The 15,858-nt window shown below is 42.6% G+C and overlaps 1 protein-coding gene across 1 annotated transcript in view; it reads left to right on the top strand.

Moving 5' to 3' along the window:
- The first annotated feature begins 5,305 nt into the window (after nt 1–5,305).
- The window catches only part of YTHDF3 (YTH N6-methyladenosine RNA binding protein 3), a 185,470-nt gene continuing 174,917 nt past the window's right edge, over nt 5,306–15,858 (top strand). The window contains 2 exon segments of the mRNA XM_029591383.1: nt 5,306–5,659; nt 6,120–6,144. Of these exon segments, the coding sequence (XP_029447243.1) occupies nt 5,636–5,659; nt 6,120–6,144 (49 nt within the window). The 5' untranslated portion in view covers nt 5,306–5,635.

The following is a 15,858-nucleotide window of genomic DNA, read 5'->3' on the forward strand; positions in this document are numbered from 1 at the left end:
ATATCTTCGACCACTCTTCCAGTTTCCTTAAATCCCGTCTCATTCTCTCCACTTCTTCGGCGTGTCCACTCTGTTGCAGATCTTAGTTTCATCCGCAAAAAAGACAAACCTTACCTTCTATCCTGTCCGCAATGTCGCTCACAAAGATATTGAACAGGACTGGTCCCAACACAGACCCTTTCGGCACTCTGCTCAACACCGCTCTCTCTTCAGAGTAAGTTGCATTTACCATCACACATTGTCTTCTGTCCGTCAACCAGTTTGCAATCCAGGCCACCACCTTGGCACTCACTCCTAAGCTTCTTAATTTATTCACCAGTCTCCTGTGCGGAACCGTATCAAAAGCTTTGCTGAAGTCCAAGTAGATGACATTGAGTGCTCTTCCTTGATCCAATTCCTTGGTTACCCAGTCAAAAAAGTCTATCAGATTTGTCTGACAGGATCTTCCCCTGGTGCATCCATGCTGCTTCTGGTCTAGCAATTCTTCCGACTGTAGATAGTTCACTATTCCTTTTTTTAACAGTGACACCATTACTTTTCCCACCACCGAGATGAGGCTAACCGGTCTGTAGTTACCAGCCTCTTCTCTGTTTCCACTCTTATGAAGCGGGATCACCACCGCTGTTCTCCAATCACTCGGCACCACTCCCGTTTCTAGGGATCTATTGAACAGGTTACACAGTGGACCCACCAGCACATCTCTGAGCTCCTTCAGTATCCTGGGATGAACCTCATCAGACCCCATGGCTTTGTCTACTTTCAGTTTCCCCAGCTCTTCCCATACATTCTCTACTGTAAATGGAGTTAAATCTACTCCATTCCCCTCTAGTTTCTTGTTAACTAGTGACGGTCCTTCTCCAGAGTCTTCTTTAGTGAACACAGAACTGAAGTATTCATTTAATATTTCTGCCATTTCTTCGTCTCTCTCCACATATTAATCCTTTTCACCTTTCAATTTCACTATACCACTTTGAAATTTTCTCCTTTATTTATTTATTTAAAAATTTTTCTATACCGTCGTTAAGTTAAATACCATCCCAACGGTTTACAGAAGGGCACGATAAAGAGAAATATGGGTGGTATGGATTACAAATTACTCGTGTGCCATCATAGTATGGTAACAATTTAAAATAATAAACTAGGTGTGTAAGTTAAACCTGATTGTTAGGAACAAATTAGGCAGTTTGATTTTAACATTAATATGCTTATGTAGGTTACTAAAAACATCTAGCTTGGTGCATCCTTATCGCTCAACTATTTTTCTCCTTTTCTTTATCTTTTCTTTATCCTTTCACTGATGTATCTGAAAAATGTTTTGTCACCTCTCCTTACCTCTTTGGCAATCCTTTCTTCTGCTTGAATTTTTGCCGTCTTGATTACTTTCTTTGTCTCCCTCAGTTCTACCAGATATTCTTCTTTGTGCTCCTCCCTGTTCTTTGTGCTCCTCCCTGTTCTTTTAGTCTTTATGTTGTCAGTCACCTCCTTGGAGAACCAGAAAGGTTTCATTTCATTGCTGAATTCCACTCCATCCTTGGACTTCTGATTCCAGATTCTATGTTTGGCGTGAGACATTCTGGGTACCTGCGCCTCGGGGGCCCTACATCTTCTCCGGCCGTGCGCTCCTCGGAGGGCTTTTCCACCTTGGACTTCTATCGCTCCCACTTCCCGGGACCTCTACCAAAACTACCTCCTGTGAGTACTTAATTCTACAGGATCTCTATTAAGCCTCGTTGTGGGATCCTCTTCGGTGTATCCCGACCCTCGGGCCACTCCTGCTTCATCCCAGAGGGAACCACTCCGGTATACCCTGCCTGCAGGTCATTACCGCACCACCTCTACAGGAACCTCATTGGGGTCCCTGACCTCAGACAACCTCAACACTACCTCTCCAGTGTACCCTGCTCCGCGAGCTACTACCGGATCTACACGACTGAGGTATCACCCTTGGGTATAGCCTCTGCTCAGAACTTTACTGTATCTCCCGCTCCGCGGGTTGTGCCTTTCTCTTCTTTTAATAAAAAGACTCTATTCCACAGCTGTGTCTGACATTGCTGAGACTGCATCTACTGACGGTGAGGCTCACAGAGCTCCTCCCTGTGGGCGGTGACACCTCACCTCGGCCCAGGGGTTCACACTTTTACAAAACATAACACAAAGTAGCAGCTTGATCTACGTCTTTTTATTGACATTTTGATGCAGGCTTGGGACACTGTTTCTCAGGGAGTTTTATGAGACGTGAGCTCAAGCAACAAGAAAAAATGAGTAGCACTTTCAGAAAATGTAGCTTTAAAAACAAAATCAGCAAAATTGTTGATGCTGATATTGCAAACAAAAGGAAGGATGAGTTATAGTTTATTTTGGTTGATTTATATGGAAGATGGCAGGGTAATACCAGAATTTGTTTAAAAAAAACCAAACCCTGAGGGCTTGACTTGGCTGGCTAAGTTTAGGAAAATTTTCAGCCATCACCTTGTCAACCACATTGTGGCTGAACATTTGTCCAAGCTAACGTAGCCATCTAAAATCTAGTTGGCTAATGTAGGCATCTAAAATCTAGTAGGTCAGGGGCTTTTGAAAACATACCCCGGCAGAACTTAGGGTTATTTCTGACCTTAAGGGTCTTCTGAAAAAAATGAAAAGCTTTTATGGTTGATTTTTAAAGATGTTTAATGATGATAATGTTTTTTTTTTAATTCTTTATTTATCACTTTTTCTAATACATGAAGTATTTTAAAGTATACAGGAAACGTGATACCACATTAGAGAACATTTTTAACATAAGTAATTACATATATAACACAAGAAAATTCGAATGCGCTAACCCCAATCTCAATACAATTGAAACTCTGGAGGCTAAACTTAGAGTATTAGGAAATTAAGCAAATGTAATAAGGCTTTACCTGATCACAGAGCTGTTTTTCTTTTATTTATCTGGTTCCCTATGGTACTTCCTGGGAAAGAAAAGAATCTAAATAAACTCGCAGCTATTCAGGAGAATAGAATATATAGGTATCACTCTCTTTCTTTATGATACATTTGCAGGGTATCGTAATATAAAGGAGGCCCCTTTAGATATAGCCTCCTGTCTCATGTTTAGAAAACCCTTCCGTCTCTCCTGAGTGACCATGATGATATTGTTTTATTGTACTGCTATTGTTTTATGTTTGCTTAGTATTTTGTAAATAATGGCAGTTAATAAGTATTATAAATAGGGCATTTATTTATTTATTTAATTGCCCCCTTAAGTGTTGCGGCAGTGGACCCTTGTTCTGAGATGGAGTTGGCACAACGTGTAGGGAGGAGCCCAGCAGGTTCCCACCATTGGCAGGTGGAACTGGCTGAAGCAGAGACCCAGTTGGAGCTTCACCAATTCCAGCCATCGTTCCCCTTAGGTTGTGCCCTCTGGTGCCGGGGCCAGCTGGACTTAGGCGCAGGCCACTGTGGTGGTGAAGATCTGTGGCATAGAAGATGTTGCAGGCCAGCATGGAGAGGCTCGGAGACAGGACAAGCAGCAGCCAGGGCAGGCAGCAGACAAAGCAGGGTCAGAGTCAGGCTGTGGTCAGAGGCAGACAGAGTTCTTTCAGAGTCATGGTTCAGACAGTGGTTAGGGCGGGCAGCGTTCAGTCAATAATGATTCATAATTATTATTATTGTTATTAATTCTTATAGCTATGTTTGCTAGTATTTTGATTTTATTAATGTTATTGTATTTTCCCTACTTTTACTGTATTGTAAACCATAGTGAAGGTTTTACTGATACGAAACTAATAAACTAGAAACTAAAAACATAGGCAGTGATCAGTGGCAGGTGAAGGTCAAGCAGCATTAAGGTCTAATCTAAAGCTAGAAGTCCAAACCGAGGTCAAGGGTAGAAGATCAATCCAAAGACAAGGATTGAAAGGAGGACGAGGGACCACAGGAGCAGGACGAGGAGCAGAAGACAGATGAGGAGGACTGACCAAGAAAACAAGAGCTCAAGTTGAACCAGATTTCCAACAGAACCAGGCACAAGACATGGGAACTCAGGAAACACAGAAGGAATCATGATCAGGAGTCAGGAACCAGGAACGTAGAGGCTATGCACTTCTCTAAGGAGTCAACCTATTGCTGAGGAAAGGAAGGCCTGCCGCTCTTGTCTCTTACAGGCCCCAATGTGAGACATCATCTTCAGGCGCCTCCGGGGTTTTCCCACCATGGACACTTTAAGAGGGAAGCCGTTGGCAAGTTGTGCCCCTAGGAGGGACCTGAGGCAGAAGCAGTGATGGCGGCAGGCCAGGCTCAGTGGCCTAACGTGAGTCAGCGGGAAGCCCAGCAGAGGAGGTGGATGAAGTGCATCAGTCTGCTGCATGCGCACAGTGTGATCTCCCTCAACGTTGGCAGCTGGCATCTGGGGCTGGAGGTAAGAGCAGCGGTCCATGGGATGGGTCCGCAGATCGCCAAACATAACATTACGTTAGCTGGTACAGCCTTAGGGAAAAAAAAAAAGGATCCCCCCCATACTCCCACTCTGCACCCTGATCAGACACATATGCTGCTAGTAGGGCTCTCTCCTAGCCCATTGGCCACAACACATATATACAGATTTTCTGACAACACTGAACACAACAACCTAGATTTCTAGGCTTTTCTAGTCGATTTTAAACTTTATATCCATAGTTACTTTTGTTAACTTGTCTGCATGCAATGCAGGACTTTGTAAAGAATCTTGAATAATTTTTTTTTTGTGCATTTTTTTAAATGTTGGCCTATTTTTGGGCTATGTTTTGTGATCAGTGGGGTTATAAAATTTTTTGACATCTGGCAACACTGCCTCTTCTGTTTCAGCCTGACATATAGATTGCAGATAACTTAATTGGCATGACAATTTTAGGTGTTGCCAAAGTAATACATAGAATTATTAGAACAGAAAAACATTACAAAATGGTAATGTCAAGTAAAAGACAGACCTGGACCTTTATTTACATGAGTTAAAACTTTAAAAATTCAATATAAAAAAAATCCACTGGTATACTTTTTTTCACTGGAAAGTTGTTGATAGTAATTTTGATTTATCGATTGCAACTTTAAAAACTAGAGATGAGCCATAACGTTCCTGTTGTCACTAGTAGCTCTGCATTCGACTTTCAAGACCTAGACCGCAACATAGCTCTTGGCGAAGCAAGTCCTAACCCTCCATGTCTCCACAGTGCCCACAGACATTCCCAAATGTATCCGCCCCCTCGCGCGAGCCCACGCTCACGTGATAGGAGGAACAGGGTTCGCGATTGACGTCAGGAGCGGAAGGTCAGGCTGCTCTGGAGCGGAAGTGAGATTACTAGCCTGACAGCCATAACAGAATCAGAGGAGGACGAGGGGGTTGTATAGGGAAAGCTGCCCAGTCTGTAATTTGCGCCTCGCCACCCGTGGCTGTGTCCCGTTTTTTTTTTTGTGGCGCAGGCAGAGAGCACGTGTGTGCGAGAAAGGGAGTGAACAGAGCCCTCGAGTTGCCAGAATCAGCGCCGGGCAGCCGAGAGCGCGCGGGAGCGCGCGCGTCCGCCCGCGTCTGACTTCCCCCTCCCCTCCCCTTCCCTTCCCCCACCCCTCTGGCGCAGGCGCAGACACAGCCTGAGTCCGAGCGGCGGCGGCTCCGAGAAGAATGTCAGCCACCAGTGTCGACCAGGTAACCGGGAGCAGAGGGAGGCAGAGACCAGATCACCGCCGCCCGGGGACAAGTCATAGCTGGGCTGGAGCGGACGCACCTTTTCCCCATGGGAACTGTTATGTATGTGGTCCGGGGCCTTCAGAAGCTGCCGCCACTAGTTTCAGGGGAAGGGCGGTGGGAACAAGTGCCAGGGGCCTGATCTCCGGGACTGATGCGGCCCTTAGCCGGAATCCTGGAGCTCTTAGCTGACTGTAGCGTTTCACGATTTGGGATTTTTTCGCATGTGAATTTGGCAATAGTGTTGGTGTCTGGAGGTCCCCTGGCTTCCTTTCCAGACCTTCTCACGTTTTTAGCAAAAGGGACGTATACCCTCCGGAATCCTGGTCTCGCACGGCCCGTAATATTTACTTATCTTTATAGACTAGACACTGGTTATACGTTCACTTTCTGCAACTTATTGTCGTTCTTTCACTTACAGAGACCTAAAGGACAAGGAAGTAAAGGTGGGTGTTTGTTTTTACTGTTGGCAACCTGTGATCCTGTGCTGTGGTAAACAGCTACTGTTTATTTATTGCATTTATATTCTGTCTTTTAGCCATTTTAAAAGGGGATTCCATTCAGGTGCTATGATTGCCAACATATTCAGTGACTTGGAAAATTATTTGCCCCCCTGAAAAGGCCAGCAGATTTGTGTTGATTACAGATTGTTCCAGACAATGTTTATTGTAAACCAGTATGCTTGTAAAGTAATTTTTCAAAGTTATAATTTGTCTGTATTTTTTTGTAAAATAAACTGAAACATGCTGCTTGCATAAGTATTCAGCCCTGTGCTGTGAAAGTTACACAGATGAAAGATAGTGCCTACCAAGTGACTTGCAATTGGCCTTTACCTGTGAATCATTAAAAACGTCTGCTTTTCTGGATAAAAGACCCCCTAATTTCAGTACCATTGGTCAGACTGTGAATCTGAAGGAAAGTTGTGAAAATGGTCTAAAGAGCATTCTAATGAAATTTAAAAATAAAATTATAGACGTACACAAGATAAGAAAAAGCCACACAATGATATCCAAGTGATTGGATATCCCAATGAGCACTGTTGGATTAGTTGTGAGGAAATGGAAGCTGCATCATATCACCCAGACAAAGCCATCCCTCAAAACTCAGCTTCAGAACAAGGAGACTTGTGAGGGAAGCCGAAGAGAGGCCAACAATCACTTTGAAGGAACTACAGAGTTCAGTGATTGAGACTGAAGTTGGAGGTGCACCAGTCAACCATATCAAGAGCTCTGCATACTACTGATTTGAATGGGAGGGTGGCTCGAAAGAAGCTATTACTGTAGAAAAACCCCATCAGAGCATGTCAGAAGTTTGTCAGAAAGCATCAGTGACCCAGCTAAAATGTGGGATAAAGTTTTGTGGTCAGATGAGACAAAGCATTTTGGCCAAGATTCAAAATGCTGTGTGTGGTGCAAACCTAACACTGTCCATTCTTCATCTAACACTATCCCAACAGTAAAGTGTGAGGATGCTCTTCCTCAGTGGAGACTGGGCATCTTGTTAATTTGGAGGACAAATTGATGGTGCAACATACAGGAAAATACTACAAGACAGCCCAGTTTAGTCTGCTAAAAACTAAAACTTGGGATAAAGTTCACCTTTCAGCAGGACAATGATACCAAGCACAAGGCCAAAGCAATAAAAAGCTGAATGTTCCACAATGGTAAAGCCAAAATCCAGATAATCCAATAGAGACTCTGTAGCACTATTTGAAAATTGCTGTCCATAAGCATTATTCAACCAGTCTGAACAACCTGGAGCAAATCTGCCAGCAAGAATGGGCAAAAATCACTCCAATGTGCAAAGCTAGTGGAAACTTACCCAACAGACTTAAAGCTGTTGTTGCAGCAAAAGATGGTTCTACCAAGGTCTGAAAGAGGTGACTACTTATACAAGTAGCATTTTTCAGTTTTATTTTATAAAAAATGCAGAGAAATAATGAATTGTGACTTTGAAAATTTTCTTTAAGAGCATACTGGTTTTCAATAAGCATACTGTCTGGAACAATCTGTGTTTGTAATCAACACAAATCTGCTGACTTTAGGTGGGCAAATACTTTTGCAAGCCACTGTAGTTGGTGTTCTTAAACTGTGCTTTGGATTTTTATATATAGAATTAGGTAACTTTTAATTTGCTTTTGGTATTAAATGTGTTTAAAGTATTGAAGGGGTCTTTTAGTTTGATAGCTTTTTCCATCCTAGAATCCAGGGAGTTGTAAAGAAATATACATAGGCTGTACCAAAAGTAAGACTTGTGAAAGTTACAAGATAGGAAGTAAACGAGGTAAATAATTTTTTTTCCCCAGTGGAAAGGAAGGTCTAGGACAAGGGGCCATGGTATAAGGTGAAAATGGGGTAGACTGAGGAGTCCAAATAATGTAAGGGTGTGTGAAGACAAGTAAATCACTGATAGGCCAATTCAGTATAGTCCGCGGGAGAGCGGGCAAATGCCCGCTCTATGCCCACTCTCCGGCGCGCACACAGGCCACTCTCCTGTGCGCGCGATTCTGTATTTAAATGAGGCCCGGCGGTAAAAACGGGCAAAAGGAGGTGCTAGGGACACTAGCGCGTCCCTAGCGCCTCCTTTTGGACCGGAGCGGCGGCTGTCAGCGGGTTTGACAGCCGCCGCTCAATTTTGCTGGCATCTGTTCTCGAGGCCGCTGACAGCCACGGGCTCGGAAACCGGACGCTGGCAAAATTGAGCGTCTGGTTTTCGACCCGACAGCCGCCGGCCAACTTCAAATTTTTTTTAATTTTTTTTTTTACTTTTGGATAGTTTCGGGACCTCCGACTTAATATCGCCATGATATTAAGTCAGAGGGTGCACAGGAAAGCAGTTTTTACTGCTTTTCTGTGCACTTTCCTGCTGCCCGAAGAAATTAGCGCCCACCTTTGGGTAGGCGCTAATTTCTGAAAGTAAAATCTGCGGCTTGGCTGCACATTTTACTTTCTGTATCGCGCTGGAATATCTAATAGGGCCATCAACATGCATTTGCATGTTGTGGGCGCTATTAGGTTTGGCGGATTGGATGCATGTTTTTGGCCCCCTACTGAATAAGGGGTAAGGGAAAATGTGCGTCCAGTGGCGGGTTAACAGTGCGCTCCGGAGTGCACTGTTCTGTATCGGCCTGCCTGTGAATAAAAACTGCTTCTAGTCTACCACTGTCTTTGTGCCTGTAGATGATCTACTTGTCCTGACACACCCTTACATTATTTGTATTTTTCCGTTGGTGTGTCCTGCTCTCCACTTATTTGGTGGTCGACTGAGGAGTATCATAAGGAAACATTTCTTCACAAAAATGGTGGTGGCATCCACCTCAATCTGGCTGGGCCAGTTTGATTATTTGTAGAGAGAGGCACTTGGTGCTTGCCCACCTGGAAATTTGTTGTGCCTCCTCTGTGCTGCCCTCCCTCAATACAAACATTTTTGGAGCACTTGCTGAGTTTTGTTAGTTTTTGTTTTTAATTGTTTTGAGTATTTAGTTATTTTTAGAGAGCTGTAGTGTAGAATGTACCCAGCACCTTAATAAATGCATATTTTGTGTAATAAGAGATTTAATCTTCCCATTGTGGCCAGGGTCCAAATTGCTTCATGTCTCTAGTGAGGTCTGGTGGTAGTGCATTAAATACCCATATTGAACAGGCTCTCAGTCTCTGCCAAGTGTTCAAGAAGTTCTTAGTCCTAATACATGTTCTTAGCCAGGAAGAGGCCAAGATGATATAAAATGACTGATTACTTAATATTTACTTGTCAGAATGTCTTTAAACTATGGCCCAAAGGCTAGATGCAGGGTCTTGGCTGAATTTTTTCCAGCCTCTAGCAGCAACGGCAGAAGAGGCTTGAACTGGCCCGCAGCAGTGATGATAGTTTGATCTGGCCTGCAGTGGGAGCACATTCTGCTGCTATTGAGTCAAAAGTACATCATCAGAGCGGCATGAACAGGACATGCCAGTGCAAGGCCATCACTGATTTGGCTGTATTATGCATTATTGATGTTAGTGCCACTTGTATAGGTGGAACCAAGTGGTAGATAGCGAGAGAGGCTGCAGTACAGCTAGAAGGAGTTTTTGGCCAGGGTGGTGTAGGTAATGGGGAGGAAGCAAAGGAAGGTAATGAGCTGTGGATTCTGTGGGGCTGCCAAGAAAAGTCAGGTAAGGATGGTAGTTTCTGGAGCACATAATCCATGTTTTTATCTCTTCAGAGTTGTGGGGGAGGGGGCATGGGCATGGTCCCATAAGGATTCAGGCTTTGGAGTGCAGAAATCCTCATTAGTATAACCCAGATACCAAGTTCAGTGTTTCTCCTTGGATTAGGGTCTTGTTTTGTTAATACCATGAATTTGGCATATTGCAAGAGAAGGGGGAATGAGAGGGAGGGAAAATAGGAGAAGTAGAGGGAGCAAGATTGCATAGGGCTTGTGCACACCATACACACAAATACCCACCCACTCTCTGCCATCCATTCACCCTTCAACTTTCCTGTCCCTGCTTCTCTAGGTGGGCAGATATTGGTGAAATGTTTCTGGAGTGTGGCAGGACTGTCAACGTTGGAGAAATACTGTCAGTAATATCTGCTATACCCTACATCACTGGGAATCCTGCCTTCTACCTTCCCCCTTCCCCCTAGCATTTCAAATCACCGAAAGGGCTAGACATGCACCCTCCCAAATAAAGGTCATCCTTAAGCAAACGACTCCAAGAGTCTCACTCCCCGCTCCCCTCCTTCAGCAAATTCCTTACTCTTGCCCTTATGATTTGAATTGTCCTATGTGGCCCTTCTCTTGAAAAATTTGCTAATCCGTGACCTGTGTGTCTGTGACATGAGGGCGGGGTGGTCTTTATACTTGTACTCAACCCATTTTGTACTGGCATGTTTGGTATCTGAAGAACATAAAATCCCATTGAGTAATAACCTGGAGCACCAGGGAGAAAATTATAGATTTAGTTAAACAATTAATATGAATTGAACATTAATTCACAAATTCAGGCACATGTTGTTTTATGATGTTCCCAAGCATCTGAGGCTATGTTTCCAGTATTATAATTTTAGATCCAAATGTTTGAAAAAATGCAAAGAAGGGCCAGTAAGCTAATAAGAGGATTTGGTGACTTAAGTATACTGAACTGTAGGTATTTATATTTTAAAAATAGATGTGATTTAATTACAGTATATAACTATATTCATGCACAATAGGGTCTTTCCAAACCTGTCCTGTTGATCCCATAGCGAGTTGGGTGTTCAGGATATCCAGAATGAATATCCATGTTTGGAAATCCTGATGCACTGCTCTACAAGAATTGCTTTTTGTTTCCTTTTCCCCAAGCAGTTTTAAACAAACCAAGATGATGTCTTGAAGGGCTAATGGGTAATATATTTCACCATCTTCAAGCAAGATTTTTTACTTCATAGCAAAATTATGGAACTTTTGCCAGCAGAAATAGTCATGGCGACGCTAAATTAATTCAAAAGTAAATTGAGCTGAACACCATATTTGGGGGTCAGGAAGAGTTGCTGAACTGGCTACAGATGTTCAGTGTTTTTCAGTCAGAGGAAAGAAAGTTGTGTTCAGTGGACATCTGATATTCAGCCTAACCAACTATTTAAAATATGGTACAATAGATAGTAGTTATGGAGGGGGTGAGGATAGAGCAAAGAAAAGTCTGAGACCCCCTTTCCCTCAAAAGAACAAAAAAAATACTGTACATAGAGTGGAATAAGAAAAAGCAAGCTAAAGAGCCATAAAAACTAAGAAAAAATTCCTTTGCACTTAAGTTTTATATATGTTTCGTTCCCTGATCATAGGACTAAATTTATCTTAGAATCCCAGATCTGTGTCTTAACAGACTTGACTTAGTGAGCTACTGCAGCTGATTTGTCTGACTCTAATGGACTTCATTAAGCCTTCTGAGACTCCATGAACAGCATTTAAAGTGGTTTCAGATTTCATGAATTGTCTGTTGGTGAAATGGGTGACTTGTCTTGAATACAATGATATTACTGTGAACTTGATCGCCTTGTATCAATATTTGTTCTGTTAGTAGTTTGTACATGAGCAATGCTTTATAGTTCTGCTTGTTATAGTGGAAATATCCATCAACACATGCTGAGATTAATAGGAAAGATGTGGTATTGGTATTAGAAATGCAATTTATTCCCTTCTGAATTCTTCTGTTCCACTTGGCTGGGAATCTCACTGTAGATATGAACTTTTTAAGGTTTAGAACTAGGTCACTTTTTGTCTGATATTTAATTTAACAATACATACATGGTTCATTAGTAACATTTCTAGCAGGCCAGCAAGTTTCACTCCCTGTGGTCAAAAGGTGGTAGACCATCCACAAGGTGTTTGATTTAATGGCTCCCTCATATCAGTATTTGAATTTTGAATATAATGAGCAGTTTTGAAAGTATGTGCTACTTGATTTGTCATAAAACATTTTTCAGCAGGATTGTATTTTAATTACATGAAGCATACCGTCTTCTTTTCTCTGATGGTCTGGGACGTTATTAGTGACATCCTGCATTGTAATGATAGCAGAAAAAGACTAAATGGTCCATGAGTCCGCCCATCAAATTTCTTATGGTAGTAACTGCCACTCCGTGCAGGTTACTCCCAGGCCTTATGTTAAGGATAGTAATATTAACAAAAAAGCAAGCAAAGGTTAATCCCACATTTATTTGTTCTAGAACAGTGGTTCTCAACCCTGTCCTGGGGACCCCCCAGCCAGTCGGGTTTTCATGATATCCACAATGAATATGCATGAGAGAAAATTTGCATGTTATGGAGGCAGTGCATGCAAATTTCCTCTCATGCATATTCATTGTGGATATCATGAAAACCCGACTGGCTGGGGGGTCCCCAGGACAGGGTTGAGAACCACTGTTCTAGAAGGAGAAGTAATTTGCCTTCAGCAATCCCTGAATGGGATCTGAACCCTGGCTTCTCTAGTTCAGAGCCCATTGCTCTAATCACTAGGCTGCTACTCTATGCCAAAAAATGCCATGCTGGTTCAGAACAAGGTCGATTGAGCCCAGCATCCTATGTCTGACAATTAGTATCCAGTTTGCAAGTACCTGGCAGATCCCATAAAGTAGATTTGTTTCTTGTTGCTCAGGCCCAGAGATAGCAATAACTTTCTTTAGTCTACCTGACTAATAATTTGTTATGGATTTTTCCTCCAGGAGCATGTAAATCTGTTGGTGGTTAGTTTCATGGAATGTCCCCTTTCTTTTGAAAGGGTAAATCATTCTTTTATTTACCCATTCCATGATTTTATAAATGGCTGAGAGGGGACACAATAGACATCTTTTCCATGCTGAAGAGCTCTAGCCTGTGTAGCCTCTCATCATAGGAGAACTGTTCAATTCTTTTTTATCATTTTTGTTGCCCTCTGCACCTTTTCGAGTTCTGGTATTTACCCAGGATCACATTTTCTTCTCCAGAGCCTTTGATGCTGACAGTGTACGTCCAGTTGTACCTGCTCTTGCACTGCCCTTTGTAATGATACCAACTTTCTTCACTACAGATGACAAGCGTTAGCACGAATAGGTTGAGGTGAGGAATTGATTACCTGCAACACACATTTTGGAGATTTTATAATATGATTTGTAAGTAGTTAAGATGTCGCAAGTTCCAATCTGCATCAGTTCACTCTGAGCCATATGCATCCCATGAAACAGGTGGAGTGTGACGGATCAGCTGCTGACACAACCCTTGGCATCTAGTTCTGTCAAACACTTTGACTTGTGACTCATAACTGTTACTTCCTGTGTTGCATCCATGCATTCAAACAAAGCTTTCCAGAATGAGTAGCCTGGGCACCTGATTTTGGAGTTTGATTTTTCCCATGCTGCAGAATCTCCTTTTACATCGACTAGGTTCAAAGAAATTAGAGAGCCAGTACATTGGGAGTCAGCTTGGCTGTAGGAACTGCCATTATGAAGGAGGCCATCCATTCATCTGCCTGTTGGTGCTTCACTCCTAGACTGATTGTCAAAGCTAAAGAGCTCAGTCTGCCCTGCCATTGAGAGGGCTAGTAGCTACAGTCTCATGGATGTTAGGTGTAATTTCCTATGTCAGGGTAAGGATTGGTCTAATACTCCACCCTGGGGTGCCATTTTGCTGCAGCCATTGGCATCCAGAGGCTTGCCGGGTCTGCATGGTAGCAGCCCAGTGTATGTTTGACAATTGCAATTAGTATCATCAACTTTTTATTACAGTTTCAGGCAAACAAAGTATAACCTAGCTGTTCATGTTAGACTGCTAAAATTTGTTACCCTTTTTATGCACTATGGGAACCAAAATGTTACTGGGAGAAATGTGTAGCATATTTGTGTAATATTTTACTAATGCAACATAAGATCAAGTTGCTTAATGTAAAGTAATTTATTATATGTAACTTAAATTTTAATTTTATTACATTTTTTTCCAGTTAATATTTTGCATTCTACGGTAATGCTGGTTTCATTTAATTGAGTTCTGTGTTCATTTCTGGAGATCGTATCTCAAAAAGGATAAAAACAGGATGGAAGCGGTCCAGAGAGAGCCAACCAAATTAGTGTGGGGTCTGCACTGGAAAATTTGAGATGACACTGAAGGACATAAATATGTACACCCTGGAGGAGAGAAGGGACAGGGGAGAGATGCTAGATTTTTAAATACATGAAAGGGGTTAATAGAATTCAAAAGGACATGGGATAAACACAGATGATCCTTAATGGCTAAAGGATAGAAATGAAGTAAAGGGGTAACCTGCACAGAGCGGCAGTTACCACTCTTAACAGAAGGTGTATTGGGGGAGTTAACATGGCAGTTACTGCTCTAGGCAATTGACTGGGCATAATGGATGGACCATTTTGTACTTTTTGTGCTGCTGTTTATTATACTATTATGACAGTGACCTTTAGGCTTCAGAGTGAAAGACTGAACTGAAGTTCATTACTTCTTGGGACAATGCTTGGTTAAAAGATGTTTGATGTGCTGGGGAAATAAGCAATATGAGAGTGCCTACTTAAAGCTTAACACATTGAGAGGGATGCATGTATTTCAGAGAGCCCTGAATATACAGTGCCTATTGAAAATCAAAGAACATAAGGAGTTACCATACTAGGTCAGATCAAGGGCCCATCAAGCACAGCATCTTGTTTCCAACAGTAGCCAGTCCAGGTCGCAAGTACCCAAACATTAAAAAGGTCCCAAGCTACTAAAGCTGATGATAAATAGTGGCTATTCCCTGAGTCAGCTTGATTTACAGCAGTTTATGGACTTTTCCTCTAGGAACTTATCCAAACCTTTTGTTAATCCCAGCTACCCTAACTGCATTAACCACATCCTCCAGAGCTTAATTGTGCGTTGAGTGAAAAAGAATATTCTTCAATTTGTTTTGCTAACTTCATGTAGTGCCCCCTAGCCCGAATTGATTCACATTTAAGAACATAAGAAATTGCCATGCTGAGTCAGACCAAGGGTCCATCAAGCCCAGCATCCTGTTTCCAACAGAGTCCAAAACCAGGCCACAAGAACCTGGCAATTACCCAAACACTACCCTAACTGCCTTAACCACATCCTCCAGAGCTTAATTGTGCGTTGAGTGAAAAAATATTCTTCAATTTGTTACTGATGCAATTAATAGTAGTGGCTATTCCCTAAGTATAATTGATTAATAGCCATTAATGGACTTCTCCTCCAAGAACTTATCCAAACCTTTTTTGAACCCAGCTACACTAACTGCACTAACCACATCCTCTGGCAACAAATTCCAGAGCTTTATTGTGCGTTGAGTGAAAGAATTTTCTCCGATTAGTCTTAAATGTGCTACTTGCTAACTTCATGGAATGCCCCCTAGACCTTCTATTATTCGAAAGTGTAAATAACCGAGTCACATCTACTCATTCAAGGCCTCTCATGATCTTAAAGTCCTCTATCATATCCCCCCCCCCTCAGCCATCTCTTCTCCAAGCTGAACAGCCCTAACCTCTTCGGCCTTTTCTCATAGGGGAGCTGTTCCATCCCCTTTATCATTTTGGTTGCCCTTCTCTGTACCTTCTCCATCTCCGTTCAAGTCCTTTCATGATTTCATAGATCTGTATCATAACCCCCCCCCCCCCAGCAGTCTTCTTCAAGCTGAACTGCCGTAACTTCTTTAGTCTTTCCTCGCAGG

The sequence above is a fragment of the Rhinatrema bivittatum genome, chromosome 2 (assembly GCF_901001135.1).
Source record: "Rhinatrema bivittatum chromosome 2, aRhiBiv1.1, whole genome shotgun sequence".
In the NCBI taxonomy this organism is placed as follows: domain Eukaryota; kingdom Metazoa; phylum Chordata; class Amphibia; order Gymnophiona; family Rhinatrematidae; genus Rhinatrema; species Rhinatrema bivittatum.